General features: G+C 46.9%; 1 protein-coding gene across 1 annotated transcript in view; it reads right to left on the reverse strand.

Annotated features, from left to right (window-relative positions):
• Positions 1–22,714, reverse strand: part of LOC115559619 (carbonic anhydrase-related protein 10) — a gene marked incomplete in the record, with an annotated part of 47,668 nt that overhangs the window by 8,709 nt on the left and 16,245 nt on the right. Inside the window, 2 exon segments of the mRNA XM_030378585.1 lie at positions 570–665; positions 7,551–7,736. Coding sequence (XP_030234445.1) covers positions 570–665; positions 7,551–7,736 — 282 coding nt within the window.

A 22,714-nucleotide genomic window follows, 5' to 3' on the forward strand; every position in this document is an offset into this window, starting at 1 on the left:
CAGAAGAACGGCGCTTTGGTGTTAAGTGAAACGTGATCTCGGTGTCTGCTGCTCACAGTTTATTGCGTTAGGAGAAAGCACTTTTAATGTAAAACTAAGTGGAGGATCCGTCACTGTCAGAGTGGAAGCGGGCAAATTGTCCGGGCAGTGCAAAGGGCTCGGAACAGATGCAATTATCACAGGTTAATCATCTCCCCCCCTAACCCCATCTTCAGCCAGATTCAAAATAGCTTTATTAGTAGGAGGAAAAATAACATAGCCAAAGCAATATTTGGATCCAACAAAGTATAAAAGAAGAGAAGGCACCAAATAAAGTACAAATGAAGTTAATATATAATGTAATTAAACTATATTAAATACATAAGTATAATGTAATAGGATGTAGGTAGTATGTACAATCCACACAGATAATAAGGGCGGGACAACTTTTAAAAGGTATTACGCTCGGTACCACCTTGACCTTCTATCAGAGTTTAGCAACCCCCCCACACACACATACACACACACTCAAACACACACACACACAATAACACACACACACACACACACACACACACACACACACTGACCTTGATGAAGATGGTTACCACGGCGATACCGTGCGGGCTCCGGACGGCCTCGCTGTAGTTGGCGTACAGGTCCTGGTTGTAATGGATAAGCTGGACCTGCACACACGCTCGCACACACACACACGCGCACACGCACACGCACACGCACGCACACGCACACAGGGGTAGGATATAGGACAGGACATGAGAGGGAAGGACAAGGCAGAATAACATCCCAAATGTTTCTGTCGTTCCATCAACACAAGCAAACACGGCCAGTCTCTCTCTCTCTCTCTCTCTCTCTCCCCCTCTCTCTCTCTCTCTCTCTCTCTCTCTCTCTCTCTCTCTCTCTCTCTCTCTCTCTCTCTCTCTCTCTCTCTCTCTCTATCTATCTATCTATCTATCTATCTATCTGGCTCTCTCTCTCCCTCTCTCAAACTCTATCTTGCTCTCTCTCTCTCCCCCTCTCTCGAAGTCGCTCTATCTATCTGTCTCTCTCCCTCTCTCACACTCTCTCTCTCTCTCTCTCTCTCTCCCTCTCTCCCTATCTCACGCTCTCTCTCCCTCTCTGAAGATAGGGTTTGATTACAACACAACAGTGCATATATTAGGGTTGACTGCTTTTTGAAGAATAAACCAAGCAAAATAAAAGATAAAAGTACATGGTAAACAGGAGGTAAGTCCAAAAATAAGGAGCTCGAAAACACTCCAGTTGTGTGTGTGTGTGTGTGTGTGTGTGTGTGTGTGTGTGTGTGTGTGTGTGTGTGTGTGTGTGTGTGTGTGTGTGTGTGTGTGTGTGTGTGTGTGTGTGCGTGCGTGTGCAGGGCTCCAGACTAACTTTTTCCTTGGGTGCACTGGTGCGACTACATTTTTAATGTAGTCGCTGAGTTGTTGACGGGGGGGGGCAACCGGGCAGCTGCACCGGTTGCACCGTCGATATTTACGCCATTGATTAATAATATTTTGACCATTAAATAAATCCTCATCATCCTCATCGTCATCCGCTTATCCGGGGTCGGGTCGCGGGGGGAGCAGCTCAAGCAAGGGGCCCCAGACTTCCCTTTCCCGGGCCACATTGACCAGCTCTGACGGGGGGATCCCGAGGCGTTCCCAGGCCAGTGTTGAGATATAATCTCTCCACCTAGTCCTGGGTCTTCCCCGAGGTCTCCTCCCCACTGGACGTGCCTGAAACACCTCCCAAGGAAGGCGCCCAGTGGGCATCCTTACCAGATGCCCGAACCACCTCAGCTGACTCCTTTCTAAGTAAAGGAGCAGCGGCTCTAATCCGAGTTCCTCACGGATGGCTGAGCTTCTCACCCTATCCCTAAGGGAGACGCCAGCCACCCTTCTGAGAAAACTCATCTCGGCCGCTTGTACCCGCGATCTCGTCCTTTCGGTCATCACCCAGCCCTCATGACCATAGGTGAGGATAGGAACGAAGATCGACCGGTAGATCGAGAGCTTTGCCTTGCGGCTCAGCTCTCTTTTCGTTACAACGGTGCGGTAAAGCGAACGCAATACCGCCCCCGCTGCTCCGATTCTCCGGCCAATCTCACGCTCCATAGTACCCTCACTCGCGAACAAGACCCCGAGGTACTTGAACTCCTTCACCTGGGCTAAGGACTCATTTCCTACCCGGAGTAAGCAATCCACCGGTTTCCTGCTAAGAGTCATGGCCTCAGATTTAGCGGTGCTGATCCTCATCCCAGCCGCTTCACACTCGGCCGCCAGCCGATCCAGTGAGTGCTGAAGGTCACAGGCCGATGATCCAATGAGGACCACATCATCTGCAAAAAGCAGTGACGAGATCCTCAGACCACCGAACTGCAACCCCTCCCCACCACGACTACGCCTCGATATCCTGTCCATGTATATCACAAACAGGATTGGTGACAAGGCGCAGCCCTGGCGGAGACCAGCACCCACTGAGAACGAAACTGACTGGCTGCCGAGAACACGAACACAGCTCTCGCTTTGGGAGTACAAAGATTGGATGGCCCTGAGGATAGACCCCCTTACCCCATACTCCCGCAGCACCTCCCACAGTTTCTCCCGGGGGACCCGGTCATACGCCTTCTCCAGATCCACAAAACACATGTAGACCGGATGGGCATACTCCCAGGCCCCCTCCAGGATCCTTGCGAGAGTGAAGAGCTGGTCCGTAGTTCCACGTCCGGGGCGAAAACCGCATTGTTCCTCTTCAATCTGAGGTTCGACGATCGGCCGAACCCTCCTTTCCAGCACCTTGGAGTAGACTTTACCAGGGAGGCTGAGAAGTGTGATACCCCGGTAATTGGCACACACTCTCTGGTCCCCCTTTTTGAACAGGGGAACCACCACCCCGGTTTGCCACTCCTTTGGCACTGTACCCGACTCCCACGCGATGTTGAATAGGCGTGTCAACCATGACAGCCCCTCAACACCCAGAGCCTTTAGCATTTCTGGCTGGATCTCATCAATCCCTGGGGCTTTGCCACTGCGGAGATGTTTGACTACCTCAGTGACCTCCACCAGGGAAATTGACGACGAAACACCATCAACCTCGAGCTCTGCCTCCAACATAGAGGGCGTGTTATTCGGATTCAGGAGTTCCTCAAAGTGTTCCTTCCAACGTCCGACGACCTCCTCAGTTGAGGTCAACAGAGTCCCATCCTTACTGTACACAGCTTGGATGGTTCCCCGTTTCCCCCTCCTGAGGTGCCGGATAGTCTTCCAGAAACACTTTGGTGCCGACCGAAAGTCCTTCTCCATGGCCTCTCCGAACTTCTCCCACACCCGCTGCTTAGCCTCCGACACGGCAGCCGCTGCAGCCCTTCGAGCCTGTCGGTACCCTGCAACCAAGTCAGGAGTCCTCCAGGATATCATATCCCGGAAGGCCTCCTTCTTCAGTCGGACGGCTTCCCTGACCACCGGTGTCCACCACGGTGTCCGAGGGTTACCGCCCCTTGAGGAGCCTAAGACCCTGAGGCCACAGCTAGCCACCGCAGCTTCAGCAATGGAGGCTTTGAACACCGCCCACTCCGGCTCAATGCCCCCAACCTCCACAGGAATGCCAGAAAAGCTCCGCCGGAGGTGTGAGTTGAAGATACCTAGGACGGGGGCCTCCTCCAGACGTTCCCAGTTCACCCGCACTACTCGTTTGGGCTTACCAGGTCTATCCGGAAATTTCCCCCATTCCCTGATCCAACTCACAACCAGATGGTGGTCGGTTGACAGTTCCGCCCCTCTCTTTACCCGAGTGTCCAAAACATGCGGCCTCAGGTCAGATGACACGATCACGAAATCGATCATCGATCTTCGGCCTAGGGTACTCTGGTACCAGGTACACTTATGAGCACCCTTATGTTCGAACATGGTGTTTGTTATGGATAATCCATGACTAGCACAGAAGTCCAATAACAAACGACCGCTCGGGTTTAGATCAGGGAGGCCGTTCCTCCCCACCACGCCTCTCCAGGTGTCTCCATCGTTGCCCACGTGGGCGTTGAAGTCTCCCAGCAGAACTACGGAGTCCCCTACTGGAGCCCCATACAGGACTCCATTCAGGGTCTCCAAGAAGGCCGAGTACTCTGAGCTGCTGTTTGGTGCATATGCACAAACAACAGTCAGAGTTTTCCCCCCTACAACCCTTAGGCGCAGGGAGGCGACCCTCTCGTCTACCGGGGTAAACTCCAACACCGCGGCGCTCAGCCGGGGATTTATGAGTATCCCCACACCCGCCCGGCGCCTCACGCCCTCGGCAACTCCGGAGAAGAATAGAGTCCAACCCTTATCCAGGAGTACGGTACCAGAGCTGAGACTGTGCGTGGAGGTAAGCCCCACCAGATCTAACTGATAGCGCTCCACCTCCCTCACAAGCTCCGGTTCCTTTCCCCACAGCGAGGTGACGTTCCACGTCCCCAGAGCCAGCTTCTGCCGCCCGGGTCTGGTCCGTCGAGACCCCTGACCTTCGCTGCCACCCATGTGGCTGCGCACCCGACCCCAACGGGTCTTCCCACAGGTGGTGGGCCCATGGGATGAAGAGAGGGGGGGTGCCACGTAGTTTGTTCGGGCTGTGCCCGACCGGGCTCCGTGGCAAACCCGGCCACCAGGCGCTCGCCATCGAGCCCTCCGTCTGGGCCTGGCTCCAGACGGGGGCCCCGGGCTTCCTCCGGGCCGGGTCACATCTCCTCTTTTTTCGTTCTTCATTGGAGTTTTTTTTTGAACCATTCTTAGTCTGGCCCCTCACCTGAGACCACTCTGCCATGAGAGACCCTACCAGGAGCACAAAGCTCCCGACAACACAGCTCTCAGGTTCACAGGGACACGCAAACCTCTCCACCACGATAAGGTGACGGTTCCAGGCATTTATTTAAATGCCTTAAATAAATGCCGAATCTGTATCTCTCATAAAGAATATCATCAGACAATGCCAAGGGATCGGTTCTGTCCCGAAAAACCCTCTGTCTCCGGAGAGACGCCTGTACGGTAGGTGCGCCGAGGTCCATGGGAACACCCACAAATGGTGACGCCATTATCGGAGGAGGGGCTAGGAAGCTGCGCACGCCGAGATAAGTAGCCGATCTCCGGGTAGACTCGCTGAAAAGCTGCTCCCAACCAGGTTTGGTTGCGAGCGTAAGTCACCATGGTGATACAGCGACGCTTAAAGAGATCGACTTTCATGGTACAGCTAACCCAGGCTTTCAGCTCAACATACCTCGCTAACCCTCTAATCGAGCTTCGTAGTACAGGCCCCTGGATTGGGCTTCGCGGGTTTGTTTACCGGCGTTGCTATTGTTACCGGTCTCGCGTGTTCCAACGGATTATTAGGTATTTAATAAATTGCTGTCTAATCAATACTTCATTCACTGCCTCTTCCGTGGTCATTACGATATTATGAATAGACTGCTCTGTAAAAATAAATAATGATAATAATTATACCAGATACATTTTCAGTCGCACCGGTGCGCCCAAATAAAATATTTGGTCGCACTACCCCGAATTCTAGGCGCATGTGCTCCAGAGGCTCCAGAGTGCGCCCAAATTAGGCGCACTCTGGAGCCCTGGTGTGTGTGTGTGTGTGTGTGTGTGTTTCTGTTACTAGGCGCAAGTCAGGGTGAAAACAATGTCAGCGCATACAAAATGACAAAACAATCAGGTTACTTTCTTTGTGCTTCATAGTGAGAGACAGGCTTTGATTCGATTGGTTATACCTGATGAGCTGAAAGCATCATAGCCGATGACATGCGAGAGAGACAGAGCGAGAGACAGAGAAAGGGAGGGAGAGACGCCGAATGGAATAGAAGGAGCGAGAGCTATGATGTGAATTAGAGGGAATGAAAACATGAGTGTACGTGTGTGTGTGTATGTGTGTGTGTTTGTTTGTGTGTGTATGTGTGTGTGAGTGCATGGGTGTGTGTGTGTGTGTGTGTGTGTGTGCGTGAGTGCACCCATGTGCCATCTATTCAGTTATCCCCTATCACTGGTGAATTATAACGCTGTCATTAATCATCATGAACTTGTCTGTTTGTCTGTCAGCCGGAGAACGTTTATCCTATTTGAATATTAGGAGGCCTTTTAACTGAGACTGTGTGCACCTGGCTGTGTGTGCGTGTGTGCGTGTGCGTGTGAGTGTGTGTGTGTGAAAGGAATAATGAAGGCCTCTATTAGTAATAGGTGTGTGTGGGTGCATTAAGGTAAAGACAAGAGTTGTTTGGGCAGATAACGACGTCAAAGAATACTAAGCCAGCGGTCTATTCAATATTCGGTCCGAGATGCGTGAAATGCACATGTTGGCCTCGTGGTTCAGTCCTAATTGTGATGCGTTATTCAGGGTTGGGACCCCTTTTGCGAGCAAAGAGTTAATACACCTCATAATGTTGATTTATTTTTCTCACCACATAATTCCACCATGAATTGCGGCGGACCTTCGCTTTAGCGGTTGCCATGGCAGCGACTTCACCATTAGTTCCCTACATTGTGCATTAAAACTAATGCCTAGAACGAGCAGCACACACAACACACACACACACACACACACACACACTAAAGAACATTCCATGTGCACGCACGGACACATTTGCCTAAGACAGGGGGCCGAAATCAGCGCCACGTTGATCCATCAAAACGACACCTGGTACGTTTCTCATCTCATCCTCATCTCATGATGACTAAAGTGCAGTGTTGCCGAAGCAAGATAGATTGAATTAGAAATGGTTTGAGTGGTGTAAAAGGAAGGTTTATGTGGAGCGGCATAGTGTGGACTGTTTCTGGCTGTTCCACCCCGTTACCTTCGTTATCCGCCGGAGCAGGCACAGCGAGGCCGCTGTCGTACCGCTCTATACTAAGACCTGGATCACGAGCGCCCGGGCAGTTTGAGAAGCCAGTTTAGGAAGCCGCCACGCTGCCAGCAGTGATGTGTCCCCGTGTGCGATCAGATCCACGAAGCAGGCTTGAGGTCTAACCGAATAAAGTCATGATCTAATATATAAAAATATCAGCGCAGGACCACCTAATATTGGTTTTTAAAAATGTATTTTGGTTCAATTGCGTTCTGTTTCTTTAAGAAGGAACATAAAAGCTGCAGCTTACACCTACACATGCTCCTTATGTTGTGCCACCTGAGTCATTTTACATGCAAAGTGATTTAAGTGCACAATTATTCAAGAAAAGTAGCGATAATTACCGCTTTTCAAGCAAATCGGGTTATGAACGTTATATCGAGCGTGGACCACAAGGATGTTTGGATTTAAGTACATCGAGCACAGGAAGACCGACCACCATACCCCCGTCATGTTGAAGGATGACATCAACATCAGATTCCTTTAGGACCAAGTGCATGTGTGTGTTGTTTGGTGTTGTGTTGTGTTGATCTACGTTGTGTTGTGTTGTGCGGTGTTGAACGGACACGGTGTGTTTAGAAGGAGATGGAGGCCGTTTATTCAGAGAGGTCGATGAAAAGGAAACGGGAGCCGGTCAGGTGAGTGTGTGCGTGCGTGCGTTTGCGTGCGTGTGACCCCTGACCTCTCCGGGGAAGCCCTGTCCGTTGAGGAGGTGCTCGGAGCCCTGGTAGTCCTCGCTCCCGAAGTGCAGGCGCACCTCCTCCAGCCGGTAGCTGTATCCCAGAGGGCCCCCCGAGATGTTGACCAGGTGGGCCTTGTCCGGCCGCAGGGAGACGTGCTTCCCCGTGTTGTACATGGTGCCCCCCAGCTAGGGAGAGAGAGAGAGAGAGAGAGAGAGAGAGAGAGAGAGAGAGAGAGAGAGAGAGAGAGAGAGAGAGAGAGAGAGAGAGAGAGAGAGAGAGAGAGAGAGAGAGGGGGAGAGGGAGGGGGAGAGGGAGGGGGAGAGAGAGGGGGAGAGAGAGAGAGAGAGAGAGAGAGAGAGAGAGAGAGGGGGAGAGGGAGGGGGAGAGGGAGGGGGAGAGAGAGGGGGAGAGAGAGAGAGAGAGAGAGAGAGAGAGAGAGAGAGAGAGAGAGAGAGGGGGAGAGAGAGAGAGAGAGAGAGAGAGAGAGAGAGAGAGAGAGAGGGGGAGAGAGAGGGGGAGAGAGAGAGAGAGAGGGGGGGAGGGAGAGGGAGAGAGGGAGAGGGAGGGAGACATAAGGGGACAGCATTAATCAAACATCCCTTCACAGATGTAAACCAAGACATTACAAAGAAATTAAAGCCAACCAAATAATAATAATAATAATAATAGTAATAAATGACTCCCTCTTTTTTCACTGTTCATAGGATCCCAGCCTTGGCCCAGAAGAGGCTGACAGCCTCCACACGGACCGCTTCAGTGCAGAATGCAGTTACCACAGCAGCCGTGAGTTGTCCCTTCAGAACCCGGACCTGGTCAAGGTCCCCCCGCTCCCTTAAGCTCAAGGCTCCCGGGCAGCCATTTGCCAGTTCAACTGATCCACAAATTCAATTAATATCAAATCTCATCATCTCACTAACCTTAAAGGTGCCACTGAGCTCGCCTCACGACAAAAACAACAGCGCTAGGATCCAAGTGTGCCAAGGCCACATTTAATATATCCCACATTTCATTACGATGCGTGTTCAAATAGGTTTGTGGAGAAATCACTCCCAATTGTAGTCTTTAATTATAGAAGCAGTTTGTTATTGTCGACCTGTGAGACTCCATTTCCCACGATCCTCAGATCTCATTACTCTCTGAAAGAGCAACACATAGGTTAGCATCGAGGCTAATTAATGTAGAGAAATCTGTCAGATATGTAGCATATTTTAATAATGGTTTTGGATTTAGCCGTGACAGTGATTAAACGTTCTTTAATTATAATCCATGGCACGCTTGGTCCTCTATAGTTTGTGGTCCGTTTGTTGTAAAATATAATAACGAATTGCAACGTATTGCAACACAATACATCGACGACTTAGTCATGGAGTCTAACATAATTTTTTCACATTCTGACAAAAAATCGTAAACTTTGCACCTTCAGAATCAGTGTAGGTAAGAGACCTCCAGCGAGGCTCACAGCGAGAAGGACACATCACGCCAAGCTCATGCCCACAACCCTTCCATCGCTTAAATAAATTCTTTACTTCAACTTTTGACTTTAAAATCAATGATGGGGATTGTCTCTAGCATGCTAGCAGAAACACTAGTAAAAGAAAAAAGGGTACACTTGAAAATCTATTTTCTGAAACATTGTTATTGTTCACACTTAAAGCTAAGATAAGAGCCTGGCCAAGAACATAGAAAAACCGTAGGAGGCACTGCAGGGCCACACACGACAAGTTGAGAGAGACAACAGCCACTGCCTCTACGAGCTTGAGAAGCTACGACAGAAACCCCACCAACTCTAGGACAGAGGAAGAATGGACAAGGTGCTTTTAAGTAACTTTGATTCCACAGGTCACTAACGTCTTCAACCCTGCCCCAGGCGATTGATCAAGCACACCGAAACTGATAAGCCCACTATCATCCTCTTATGATAAGCCCACTACTGCTGTATCCTGATCGCCAAGCCCCTACTTCAAGGTGCGTGCAAAGCAAATTCATCGCGCCTAAACGGTTTCCCCCCTGGAGAGATGCGCTGAGCAGCGCTCCGGGAGAACTCTGCAAAGGAATGAGATCTGAGCTCTGGCAAGAAGGCATGGACAGTTTAGGAATGAATCCTGCGGTTACACAGGTCAACGTTTCAGGGAGAGAAGAAGAACTTTGAGTTGGCGAGGAAGCAGAGTGGTTCTCTTCAGACTCTGCTTTCTGTTTTATAGAAGTGAATAAGAATTGAAGGAGATTTGAGACGGTTCTTTGTTATAGTTGCTTCCTAGCTTATGGAAAAGTTTATTGGCTTTTCCGGCTTGTTCACATGTTTATATGATCTAGTAAGCTATCTTACTAATGCTTAATTGGGATATTTTCTTTGTGTTTTTTAAACGAGCCAGTTTATGGATCATCAGCTATCGCAAGACTGTTTTGGAATCGAATGAATCGAAAGGGTTTTGTTTTTCTTTGGATTTGCGAATGGCTGTCAAACGCAGCCTCAATCTTGGGTATGCAGAATAATATCTGCTTGAACATCAACCATCACCTTAGCCGAATATCTTTTCTTAGCTGTCATTTGGTTAAGTGTGACGTTACTGATACGTGTAATGCTCTAGGTAATTTCTCAGCAACAGATTGCTTCCAAATCTCTCTTTATTTTTATTTTATTTCTATTTACTTATATATATTTAATTTTTATTATTTTTTTAGGGCTTACCCATTCTGGTAGGTTGGTTGATATGCTGGAGAAGTGTTCTTAAGCAGTTCATCAGCAAGCATTTAGAGGCTTGGCATTACATGGCCTTGTTTCCTATATCAGTTAAACAACAGATGCCCTTCCTCACACTGGTTTTACCTCCTGCTTGTTCATCCATTTAGAGGGAGTGGCCAGTTTCTGATTGGCTTCAACAAATAATGGTAACCCGATAGGAAATCTGTTGTTTGAACCTTTTTGTGTATGTGATTCAGATTCAGATTCAGCTTTGTTGGCCAGGTTTGCATAACAAACAAAGAATTTGACTTTGGTTAACCCTTTGCTCTCAACACTGACCAATATATAAAAGAAGAAAACACAAAACAGAAAGTAAATATACTGTTTAGTATCCGGATGAATCAAACACAGACCAAAGGAGATCAGGGAGAGAGTAAACCCTGTAGGAGGACGGCCCTGTGGTTGGGATAGCCTGTTGAGAGCCCGCCAATAAAGGATGCAACATCGCGTCTTGGCTCTGTGGTCTATTTTGGATAAAGGACTTTATAACTGCATTTTGAATTGAATCATCCTCTTCGTTTGGCGAACTACTGAGGTGTAAACAAGAGGGCTAAATCAAGAACGATCTTCCCCTACAACACTCTTGTCCGACCAAATTCTGATTGCTAGGACAATCGCCGGTGGCTCAAGAGCCTCTTAATCCATTGTTGCCCCATTCAACGCGACCGATTACATTCAACGCAGAATAAGACCTAAAATAGAAGATTGGATCCGGAACCCACCGACCTCCTCCAAACAGCAGCCAGGCCCAGGTGATATTTAGGCTACCAGGTAGACTGCACTGTGTGCAGCAGTCGTGTCATAGGGTACCATAGTCAGTCAGGTTGAGGGGAAGCAGGCGTTGAAGTAGCGTTCTTCATACTTCAGCAGATGAACCCGATTATACATGAAGAAACATGGAACTAACATAATATAACATAAAGGTTGTTACAGTGGTGCAACGTTGAGTATAGCTACCAACAAGGCTTATGGCCGGCCCATGGACTAACATAACCTAGCGCTAGCATCCTTCGGCAGCCTCCCCTTCCTCCCGTGCAGATTATGAATGGTTATCAGAGAATACCACCGACTACAGCGTCCAAACATGCATCTATACACACAGCGCACACAATGCCTCTTGGCTTTCATTCTTTAGCATTGTCTCCAGCGCTGCCATGCGAGGAAAAACAACAACATTGCTTTTGTAGCGATTTTCTATTTCAACCATCAATCAAAGCAAATTAAAAAATCGAGTGGTTAGAATTTCAGTCCACCATGACTAGAGCCCTATTGTTGTCATTATTAATATTTGTTTATGTTTTTTATTAATGTATTTATATTGTTATTATTATCACTATTTAAAAAAGGAGGACGCTGACATTTAAAGATTGACAACTTCTCACACGTTAAAACCGAAATTTATAGTTCAGAAAGGGGGTTTATGTCTTAGTTAATTGACACACATTGCGTTGTGTCACACTTTATTTCCCAACTTCCTACTTCTCTAAACTTTTACTTTTATTTTTACATTTTTATGTTCCATGTAGTGCTATGTTAAAAAAAAATCAGTGTTTGCTGACAAAAGCTGCTTTTCACTTAATACTAGACTTCTTAATTGGCCTTGAAAAAGACTATTATCTTTATTTTTATTCAGGTAACACTTGAGCATAGCAGGCATAGCAGGAGACAGATCTTCAACAAGTAGAATTCGTCAGGTAACAGAATAAAACATCCAAGCCATTGGCTGCTTCGGCAGATGGCTCATGTACCAAGGGTGTTGAGATTTTGATGAAACGCAAACTAAATTACAGCAACGAGACTGTAAGTGCAGACGACAGAGAGGCTGGCATATTGTGGTACATTTTAACAAGGTTAGAAAACAGTTTTTTTGTGAATGTTGATGCAGCCACTATTTAAGAGCCAACCTTCTTCCCAGGGATCACCAAAGAACTACCGTTGCTGAGAGATTATTTTTTTTCTCACTGGTTCAGATACAAATACAATTTTGTAAAGTAGTTTAGAGGTAGAAAATATCTCATGAGAACTTGGTGACCACCGGGGCGGGGATTTGCATTGCCTCTACAACCCGTCTTCCCGCTTAAAGGTCTTTAACCGATGATATGCTTGTCTTGAGTCGACGACAAAACAACACTTTCAGTGCCAAATTCATTATAGCCGACCATAAAATGGGATTGATTCGTTTAAAACACATTTTATATATTTTGGTTGTTTCAGACAGACCGTGACACACACAGTGATATCTGCAATGATCAATTTAGTTTGACCTCTTTTTTTGCTTCCTAATCTCAATAGCTCACGGAGAGTCGATTCATTTCAGTTAGTTTGTTTAAAGGTCCCATGGCATGCTACTTTATGGATGCTTTAATATCGATATTAGTGGGCCCCAAACACAGTATTTGAAGACGTTCAAATACTGTGATTCAGCCGTGGTGCAGAATTACAGCCACTCCGAGCCAGTCGCACATTGAGCTTTCACCAAACGCGCCGTTTCGGTGTCTGTAGCTTTAATGCAAATGAGGAGGAGAGAGGCGGGTCATGAGGAGGGTGGGGGTGTGTTCCTGAGCAGCTTGCGGCCACGGTACCATGCGCTTTGTTTACAGCGGATGTATCGCAATGGGGAGGCCGTGTTCTGTAAATATTCTAGATTATATTCATCATATTATACATAGATATCTATATCTTATAATTATCACGGCCAAAAGCTGTGTGAGCCTCCAGACGATATTATGAATCTGAAACGACTGCGTCGGGTTCTCCGACGTCTCTGGTTTCTTCCACTGAGTTAACCCCCACTACGAGTCTCGTTGTGGTAATACCAGAGACGAGAGTCCGACGTGTTATGCGCCATAACACCAACGGTTATCCAAGTAACAAGGAAGTGTACAACACTTGCGTTACAGTCCTGGAGCTCTATATCTAAATAATATCATTTAATACATAGATATCTTTATCAAATAATAAATATTATCACGGCCAAAAGCTGTGTGCACCTATATTATGATATTATGAATCACAAACGACTGCGTCGGGTTCTCCGACGTCTCTGGTTCTTCCACGTCCGCATCAATCTGAAGTAGACGGAACCACGACATGGAGGAGAAAGGGATTGATGACCGCGTCTGTCTCCCGCCGGAGCCTCGCTGCTGAGGGACCACCGCCTCGGCAGCGGTCAGCGCTAAGGCACCTCCGCCTCCTGCAGCGCCGAGGCGGTGGTCCCTCGGCAGCGGGAAGCGGGGCTCAAGCGGGAGACATTCGCGGCCAACAATCCCTTTCTCCTCCATGTCGTGGTTCATGTTCTTGAGGGAGTCAAAGCCAAAGTTCCTTTCCCCCAATTCCTTCTCAACCATGGCTGAGATAACCCCAACTACGAGTCTCTTTGTGTAAATACCGTAGAAGAGAGTCCGACGTGTTATGCGCCATAACACCAACAGCCGAACGCTTATCCAAATAACAAGGAAGTGTACAACACTTGCGTTACAGTGTGTGTAATCACACAAACACACAAACACACACACACACACACACACACAAACACACACACACACACACACACACACACACACACACACACACACACACACACACACACACACACACACACACACACACACACGTGGCGCTCACACGGTCGTATCTATTGCCGGGCCAAAACAGCGTGTCTGAGCTTCGTTTTTTCAAAGGCGGAGCAGAATGCCTAGTGCTCGTTTTACACCCAACGAAAGTTCTAGCTACTGGGGGAGCATACGTAGGCTAGGGGAACTCATATTAATGTCAGAACAATTTAAAAGTAACACTATCACCTTGGTGCGCTTCTATCAACAAGCTATTTTGTTCTGCAGGAGAATATCGTAAAAAGTAACACTATCACCTTGGTGCGCTTCTATCCGGCGCTTTATTACCCTTTTGAAACAGGCTTATATAGTTATAGGAACGAACGAATAATAAAGAATCAAGCTGTTGGAAACTATTGCCTAGATGTATAAATATATGCGTCTCATACACCAGAACTCTTGCATTTGTATGTGTCTGTATTCCTACAGATTGAGAGGCCGATGCTCTCCGGACACTAACCAGGGCTAGCACTAACCAGCCCACTTGGAACTGGGGGCTCGGTGACGGTCCATCTCGGGACCATCAGTCCCCCTCAATCCCCCGGTCCAGCACGGCGCGTTTTAACCGGTAGTTGAAACGCAAATCAGCGCTGCAGTGCAGGGTACGGTTCGATACGGCCAAAAGTGCCAATGGGAAAACGGCATCAGAGTCCACACCTCAGACAGACTCTTCCGAATCATTACACCTCTTTAAAGAGTTGAACTTTGTAGTTGTTTAGCGACTACAAAACCGCTTGGGACTATCCCCACTCATCATAGAACGTCTTCCAGAATAGATTGGATTCTTACATGTGCTTTATCATTTCCAGCAGCAGAATCGATATATTTTCTATCGCGGTGCCGGGTATCAGATCATCAGACCATCAGAAGGGAGCAGGCTGAAGTGGCTCCTTGCTCGCACTCCTGAACATCAAGAGAGCAAGGGGTCTGTATCTTCAATAAGATGCCCCGGGGTCCGCTCTGAAGCACTCCAGAGATGAATGAAGGGATGGCTGGGCTCAGGGGGCCGAGCGGGTTGACATGTACCTGGAAAGTTGCTAGTTTGATCCACGGCCCGAGGTGTCCTTGAGCAAGACACCTCACTCCGGCTGCTCCCGATGGGCTGGCAACCTGCATGGTTGACTCCGATGTGGTTGTGTGAATGAACTGTTGTCAGTTACTTTGGATAAAAGCGTCTGCTTAATGCCTAAATGTAAATGTAAATGACACATACTATTCTGCTAAACTTTACTCTTATGAAACGTCCCAGGAACAATATGATACTAATCCACTGTTCTGGATCGTCCTGCTCTGTCCTCAGAGGATTAAGAGAGACTCCACACACCGGTTTCTTTGAAGCAACTATTCTTGGCCCTGAAATCGATCAATCTAACCTGTTTCCCAGGTATTGATGGCTTACCAGCTGAGCTGGATCCATCTCCCTGAAACATTCTGGGCTCATTATTGCTATCTGCATTGAATTCGGCAACTGAAAGAGGTTATCTCATTGAGACCTGAATACAGCACTTAATACAGTTATACTAAAAAAACTTGAAGGCTCCAGCCATAGACCAATTAGCCAACCAAAGGAATAGACCTTCGATTAGTTAAAGTTGTAGGGGGGTACGATGATACATGATGACCAAGCAGGATTTATGAGGGGGCATTTAGCCTCGGACAATATTCAATGACTACTAAATGTCATAGGAGGAAATTCTGCAACCCTGTGGAGTCTTTTGTTGTTGACGCCGAAAAATATGTAACAGATTAAAATGGCGGTATCTTTGGTGAGCTCTCGAAGATCAAACTTTGGCCCTGCTTTTAGCAAGATCGTCCCAAGTTTTTCCTCCCTCATAAAAACATCTGCTTCCGCCACTTGATAGCATTATATGTGGCTAAACTCAACCTTGTGTTCTCATTTCATTAGATTTACAGAATTCGGTTCTTAATGCAATAAAAATATCTGCATTGATGCTGCGTTATACAGCGCAAGATACAGTGGTTATCCCATCTGGAATCAATGTGGCCCAAGAAGGGGACTATTTAGGATTTAAGATAAGGAAGTCTGTTTCATCTGTGGCAGGGACAAATTATACAAATATATCTAAAAAGAATAGATTAACATCGAAAGGTCGAAGCCCTTATCAGCCTTGGTCCCATCTCGTATTTCTGTGGGGAAAATTAATATCTTACCGCGATTAACTTAGTTAGCTCCAAGCTGCCCTTAGCACAGCCAGTTAATTATTGGTTAAAGTTAGAAGTTCTTGCTTGATTCCTTACTAAACTAATTCCTTTAAAACCGGAAACGGCCTCACATTAAATTGTCGAGGCTGCAGCAAGATAATTCGCAAGGTGACTGGGCTTTCTCAAACTTTCCAATGAACCACTTCTCTTTCATATTGCTGGTCCTTAGCCACTAGAAGGATCCTGAGATACAGATAAAAGGAACTGATAACATCAATACGATTGAAGAAGAACTTGACCCTGAAGAAGACCTTCGCTTCTCTGGTATTACATGGACAGACCTATACCGTCGCTATATATTATAGAAACAACTCTGTATATGTTACAAACCTTTATACCGGTTGCAAGGTTTCGGGGACTTGGAACCAAAAACGGCTCCTCAATCTACTCTGTTTTATCACGTGGAGATCAGACTTTTAAACATTCCTAATTCCACGGGGCTCTGAATGAATAGTTCACCCAATTTTAGATTTTGTTTTGGGTGCACCTGGGAGAATTGCATCATGCATCTTTGCAAGTCTTAGATCACACCGGACCGTATCTATTTCTGGTAAGAAAGAGTGGGAGAACGACATGACTCACACGGGAAGAATGTTAGACTGGGATACAGTACGGGACAATGCTGCTGCAGGGTCCTCAAACAATCTATTGATCCACCTGAAAATATGTTTCATGACTGATAGGGCCCTGAGGAAAATGCATGTGATGTGTGTAGCACCCCATTCCTACCGGGAATTCTGCCCAAATGTACAATAATACATTTTATTTATTTCGATGCACATGTAGGGTTTTATTTTAGTTTTCATGTGTCCCACGTGGGGGGTGTTTGGGTTGACAATCCATATGCTTTGTTATATCTTTATTATAGTAAAAACATTTAATTACCGAGGCACTGTTGGTTCGATTTGGGCGCTGTAAATAGAGCGGGCAGAACGAAGCGAGGTTTTCTGAAAATGACAGCCTCCCCTTACTCTCTGCTCCCTTCCTGGGATCCTTCGCATGGAGAAGTGTTGCTTTCATACCCCTATGGTGGAACCGCATGTGTGCAAATGAGATTCACCCTCCAGAGGGACTCCCTGAACCTATCAGGGAACAGATTACCAGATTGGTCAGAAATGAGCAGGGAGAGGACTCAAATCGAAATTGTCTCATTCAGATGCAGGCGCAGTCGACTCAAAGCACATATCACTCTCTAATAGCTGATGGATGTCAGTGGCATTTCTAAAAAAAAGTACACTCAAATAACAGCTCCTAAATCTTACCTATACAACCATTTTTAATACATTTTTGATTTGTCTTTGACAGCCCTTATCCAGAGCAGGACTACCGAGCCATGCGCCCAATGGATGCTGGAGAACCGCCCAACGGTCGTTAGGAACTCTGTCGTGTTCCTAACGACATCCTTAGCCCGGGCCCTACTGGCTGGCAGGCTCCATATGGCCGGACGGTCATCCAGAACCGAACGCTAGTAACTCGACACCCCTCATCACAAAACTGCTGCGCTAAATAAACTAGCAGGCGAAAGTTGTCGCTTGTCAAATTCAGACTACTTCACACCTGAACCAGGTAGAGGAACGCTCTGAACAAGGCAATGAGAGAAACCGTTGGCCTTGCGAAGCACAACTAATTGTTTTTGCACAAAATCTAACACATGGTTGCGGTATATACTGTGTGTACGTCTTTATTCTCATCGCTACGTGCTGCTGTCCTACTGCCAGGTTGTTTCAGGATCCGAGCCACCAACATGTTAAAGTGATTACGTTCGCTGGTAATCTATTTACAGTATATTGGTGGCTTCTTAATGTCTAAATTACCTTCTTTTTTTCCCTCACCGTGTCACATTTTCCAATTTCATGGCGGTGCCTCTGGCTCCAGCTAAAGTGTTAATACTGTTTGCTTGCGGTGCCAGCCATATTCATCATACATATTCCATTACATCCTTCGCCTTATGTACTCATTATGCAGGCCGCTGTATAATAAATGGTGCATAAGACATTCTGGCCCTGTCCAATTTATGGCTGGAGACACTGACGATGTAATGTGAAATTAGACGGAACTTATCGACCTCATAATGAATACATTCACGTCCTGATACTTTTATAGACTAGCAGCATATTAAGGACGAAAGGAAAAACATTAGACATCTATGAATGCGGCTGTCTTCCGCAGGTTTCACTGGATGAAGGTTGAGGTTGTTTGCGATGTTACTTTGTCTATAAAGGTTAGAAGAGCTTTGAAACCAACCTTGTACCTCTACTGTGGCTATTACTTCTCTTGAATGCAACCCCCTTCCCTTGAAAGAAACCCAACAGAAAACTGGATGCCCTTAATGTGCTGCATATTCATATAAAAACTAATAAATATTACAAAATAGTTTAGGTTGGATGGCCGGAAGTGTAATAATAATAATAGTAAAAGAGATTTATATAGCGCCTTTCCAAACTCTAGGACGCTTTACAACGTGGGCTGGAACATAGAAAACAAACGAGAAAGGATGTTGTCCCTGAGCCTGAGCATATATAAATGAACTGATACAAATAATTAACGGAGTATCCAGAAGCATCACAGCCTTCTAGAATCTGCTGAATATCTGTGTGTGTGTGTGTTAGTTGATGAGCATTGACAACCACATGAACATCAGCCGATCCTGTTAAACCCTTAATGGGGGAGTGAGGTTTGTCTTGTTACTTAACCTATCAAAAACGAAACTCTTTCACTCTTTCACCCCAGCAGCCTAAAGCCTTGACCTCCTTTATTTCCCTCAGCTTTTTCCTTTTCTCTGCTGTTTCTGATGTCTTCCCCATGAGCCCAGCCAGCCTGTGTCCTGTCCTACTCGGGTATGGATGAGCGACACTAAACCCTAAACCCTAAACGGCTGCGGCGGCTGACAAACAAACAAACAAACGAAGAACCAGAAACAATAAGAATGCTTAGTGTGACACAGACGGCTACACAGCGGGGGTGGCTTTGGCGTGCGCAGTTTAGCGTGTGATTTCCGAGACAGAAACAACGAGGGGAGGGGACGGAAGAAGACAGGAGTCGGAGGAGACGTAAGGGGGCATACACAGAGGACTAAAGGAAGACGTAAGTCTGACTGTACCGGAGGATCTCCGCCAGGGCTGAGTGGTTAAGGAGTTGGACTCGAAAATATGTCCAATGTTTCCCCCGCGCAGGTTCGAACATGGCTTGCAGAGTTTGGAAAGGCAGCAGTATTTGGAGTTTTAGCTTCAGAGAGTTGAACGAATGAATGCCACTAAATAGATCACACTGGTGCAGATTTTGCCAACATGTCACACCACACAATAACAGATTAAACCCATTACCTGACAAATGAGTCCTGATTCTCAAAACGTAAACCCTAGGGATCGCAATTGCAATTGTCTTAAACAAACATTGCGTACATCCTACAGAGCTGTTGACAAAAGTCATGGAGACGGAGTGAACATGGACTGGATCTGTCACAAGCAGGAGTTGAACTCCATCACACTTTCCCTTTTTTTTGCCATGGATTATGTCATGGGTTATCGGTCAGCGTGGCTCCCAGTTGGCTATCGTCTTTCCCAGGTAACAATCCGTTCACTGCGTGCTGGGCCGACCTTGGGGTTCCCCCAGACTACATGATATCGGTTCGTAAATATTGAACATGTTTAATATTGATGTGTTGAATCTGTGCGGGCCTGATACATTTTTGCGAAGTAAAATCCAATCTCAACATGCCCCAACCCATAGGTTAATCTTACAGAAAATGTCATTGTTGAATCTGGGAAATCGGGGCCAAATTGGGCTAATCCCCAGTAGTGTTTCCCGCCCTTAAACCTTTCTATTGCAGAGTTTTCCAGACGTAAGCAGGTGCCTTTTCTGTTTGTTTTGTACTTTGACTGGGTCCGTTTCATCTTGATGGCTCCCCACAAGTCATTCAGGTAGAAGATGTGCATGCTAACCAATGATATCCATCATTGTTCACCAAGGCGAGGGTGTGTGTGGATGTGTGGAGACTCGTACGGGCAGCGGTTGATTTCTGATGTCCGTGCCCAAGAGAGGGTTATGCTTCTCAGACTCTTATAGTGTAATGCCACAGTGTGTGTGTGTGTGTGTGTGGATGTTGTGGAGCTCCGTCTTCGATATATGGGTCAGATTGATGCTCAAGCTCACAGACATATGGTGATTTTTTTTGTCCTTTATTTCATATACAACATCGCTCATTATATTGACCCTACACAACTACAGTACTAAAAAATATCACAAATGGGTCATAACCAACGGGATACCACCCCCCCCCCCCCCCCCCCCCCCCCCCCCATCCCTAGAGGTCTTAGGCCCAAAACCACTTTAGTTAATCTCACAGTATTTAAATTCAAACCGAAACAGTTGGTGGACTTAGACTTTAAAAAGATCTCTGTGTACCAACACGAGACATACAACTTGTGTGTGGTTTGAAACTCCATTTTCTATTAAAATGCTCGATAAAATGAACATACGGTCAGAGTGGCCGAGTAAATAATAAGCAAGGCTGTCCGAAGTACACCAGAAAAGAGACGCGAAAAGGGCAGATAAGAGGTGTTCTTCTCTTGGAGACGTCTGAATGAGACACATGACAGAGAAACACAGGCAAGCAGGCGGAGATGGACTCAAAGAAAAGGGGAACAGGCTCAGCTTACAAAGAAAAATAATATATTCTTATTGAGAAGAAAAGCAGGCAGGCCCACCTGGCCGGTCAGGACCATTAATAGCTGTGCTGCATTATGCATGTAGGCCCAACGAGTGCATGGAGGAATCTGCGCTTTTAATTTGAAGTCATTCCCCCTGTCAGTATCTATTAGGTCACTCGCTCCCCGGGCCAGTCCTCTGTCAACACTCGGGTCTAATTACAACGCAGGAGAGAGAGTCTCCGCTTCACTGGCCCGAGCCGAGGCAATAAGCCGCCCAGCAGCTGCCAGAAGACTCTGTCCTCCCCGTACCACCAACACCGCCCATTACCACCAGCTCCAAGCAGCCGTGAAACCCAGCTGTGATAGAAGCCCCATCGGCCGACGGCACGGCAGTCCATCTGGAAGGTGGACGCCACTGGGCTGGGGGGAGAGAACGTTGGTCACTCACTTGGGTTTGTTTGTAAGTTTACTAGCAGCACATCCATAGATGAGGTGGAGCCGGTCTAAATGATCGAGGTGAGCCAGCTCAGGCACTTCCGCGTGCTAATTTGTTATTCGCTTTATAAGCTCCCGGGAGCTTCTATGTTAGGCTCGGTACCTGGCTGAGGCCACGTTTATACGTAGCAGGGTATTTATAGAAACGAATATTTCCCCCCCTCCGTTTTCAAAAATAACATTGTGCACACAGCATCGTTTTCAAAAAAGTTGTCGTTTACATCAAAACGCATAAATACGCCGTCGAGCGCCATTATAACTATGCCAAACCTATGGGCGGCAGTGTAGGGAGAAGGATAAAGCCATGCAAGCCAATCAGAATCCTCAGAATCAACAACAACGAATAACACGAGCGTCTTCCTGTAACAAAAAAACTGTGAACATAGGGCGCTCATATGACGTTAAGCATTTCCTGGCGCATAATGTGACGCTTCAGAACCTAAAACCCTGTTTCTCCCCGTTGACACGACAACACATAACCGACGTTTTCAGAAATCTCCACTTTGGCCGGAGTTTTTAGAAATGATAGTTTTCTGTGATAACAACGGCGTTTTTGTGTAAATGAGAGGCCAAAACCGCGTGGGAAATATCTGCGTTTTTCCCTTCGTGTAAACGGGGCCTGAATGTCCTGTTTTTTGTTGTGTATCTGACAGTACAGGTTCCCTATTGTCTCATTTCTTCACTCACTGCACCTTGGGCGACGTTAAATCGCCGTAGCTGAGTTATGTTGCGAGAGTGTAGTGGCATTCACAGACAAGGAAAGATACCTGTTTCTGTACCTCGCTGGTAATTTACCCCTTACAGATAAATTGAGATTGAACTACTTTCCTTTCTGCTTAGATCTTGCCTGCTGCTATTCTTGTGCGTTATTTTGTTCCGGTTGTGTCTGTTTAATGTGTTGTGTGTGTGTGTGTGTGTTGTTGTGTGTTTAAACGGATAACCCAGCAGTGGGAGGTGTGGACCCCTTCTTCACGTCCCAAATATTAGTTCTCTTTGTCGTTTTGAGTGTGTGCACATCGTTTCAGCGAGCCGCCCTCCCTGAAACGATCAGGGAGCCATCTTATCCTTCCACTGTGTAGCGCAGTGCGTCTGTGTTCTTTAAGGTTCGGATTAAAGACGAGTCGCCGGCCCCGTTGTAACCCCCCCGTGTGCAGCTGTTACCCAGTGACAACTGGTTCCATCTCATCGGTTTTCTATATCGGTGACAGCGTTGCATCGGTAAGATGGATGGATAAATAGCTCATCTTTTAATTTGTTGTTTGCAAATCCATAAATGGAGGCGGAGATACAATAGACGGACTGACGGCTAGATCCATCAACAACAAAAGCATGCAGAGACGCAGAGACCACCAACCGCCAGTGATTCACCAAAACACCTGCACAGTTTGATTCATTTCAAATTCCAAACCGTCTGGGCTTCATCTGTCTGACCCATGTGGTGA

This window comes from Gadus morhua, chromosome 2 (assembly GCF_902167405.1).
Source record: "Gadus morhua chromosome 2, gadMor3.0, whole genome shotgun sequence".
Taxonomy (NCBI): Eukaryota; Metazoa; Chordata; class Actinopteri; order Gadiformes; family Gadidae; genus Gadus; species Gadus morhua.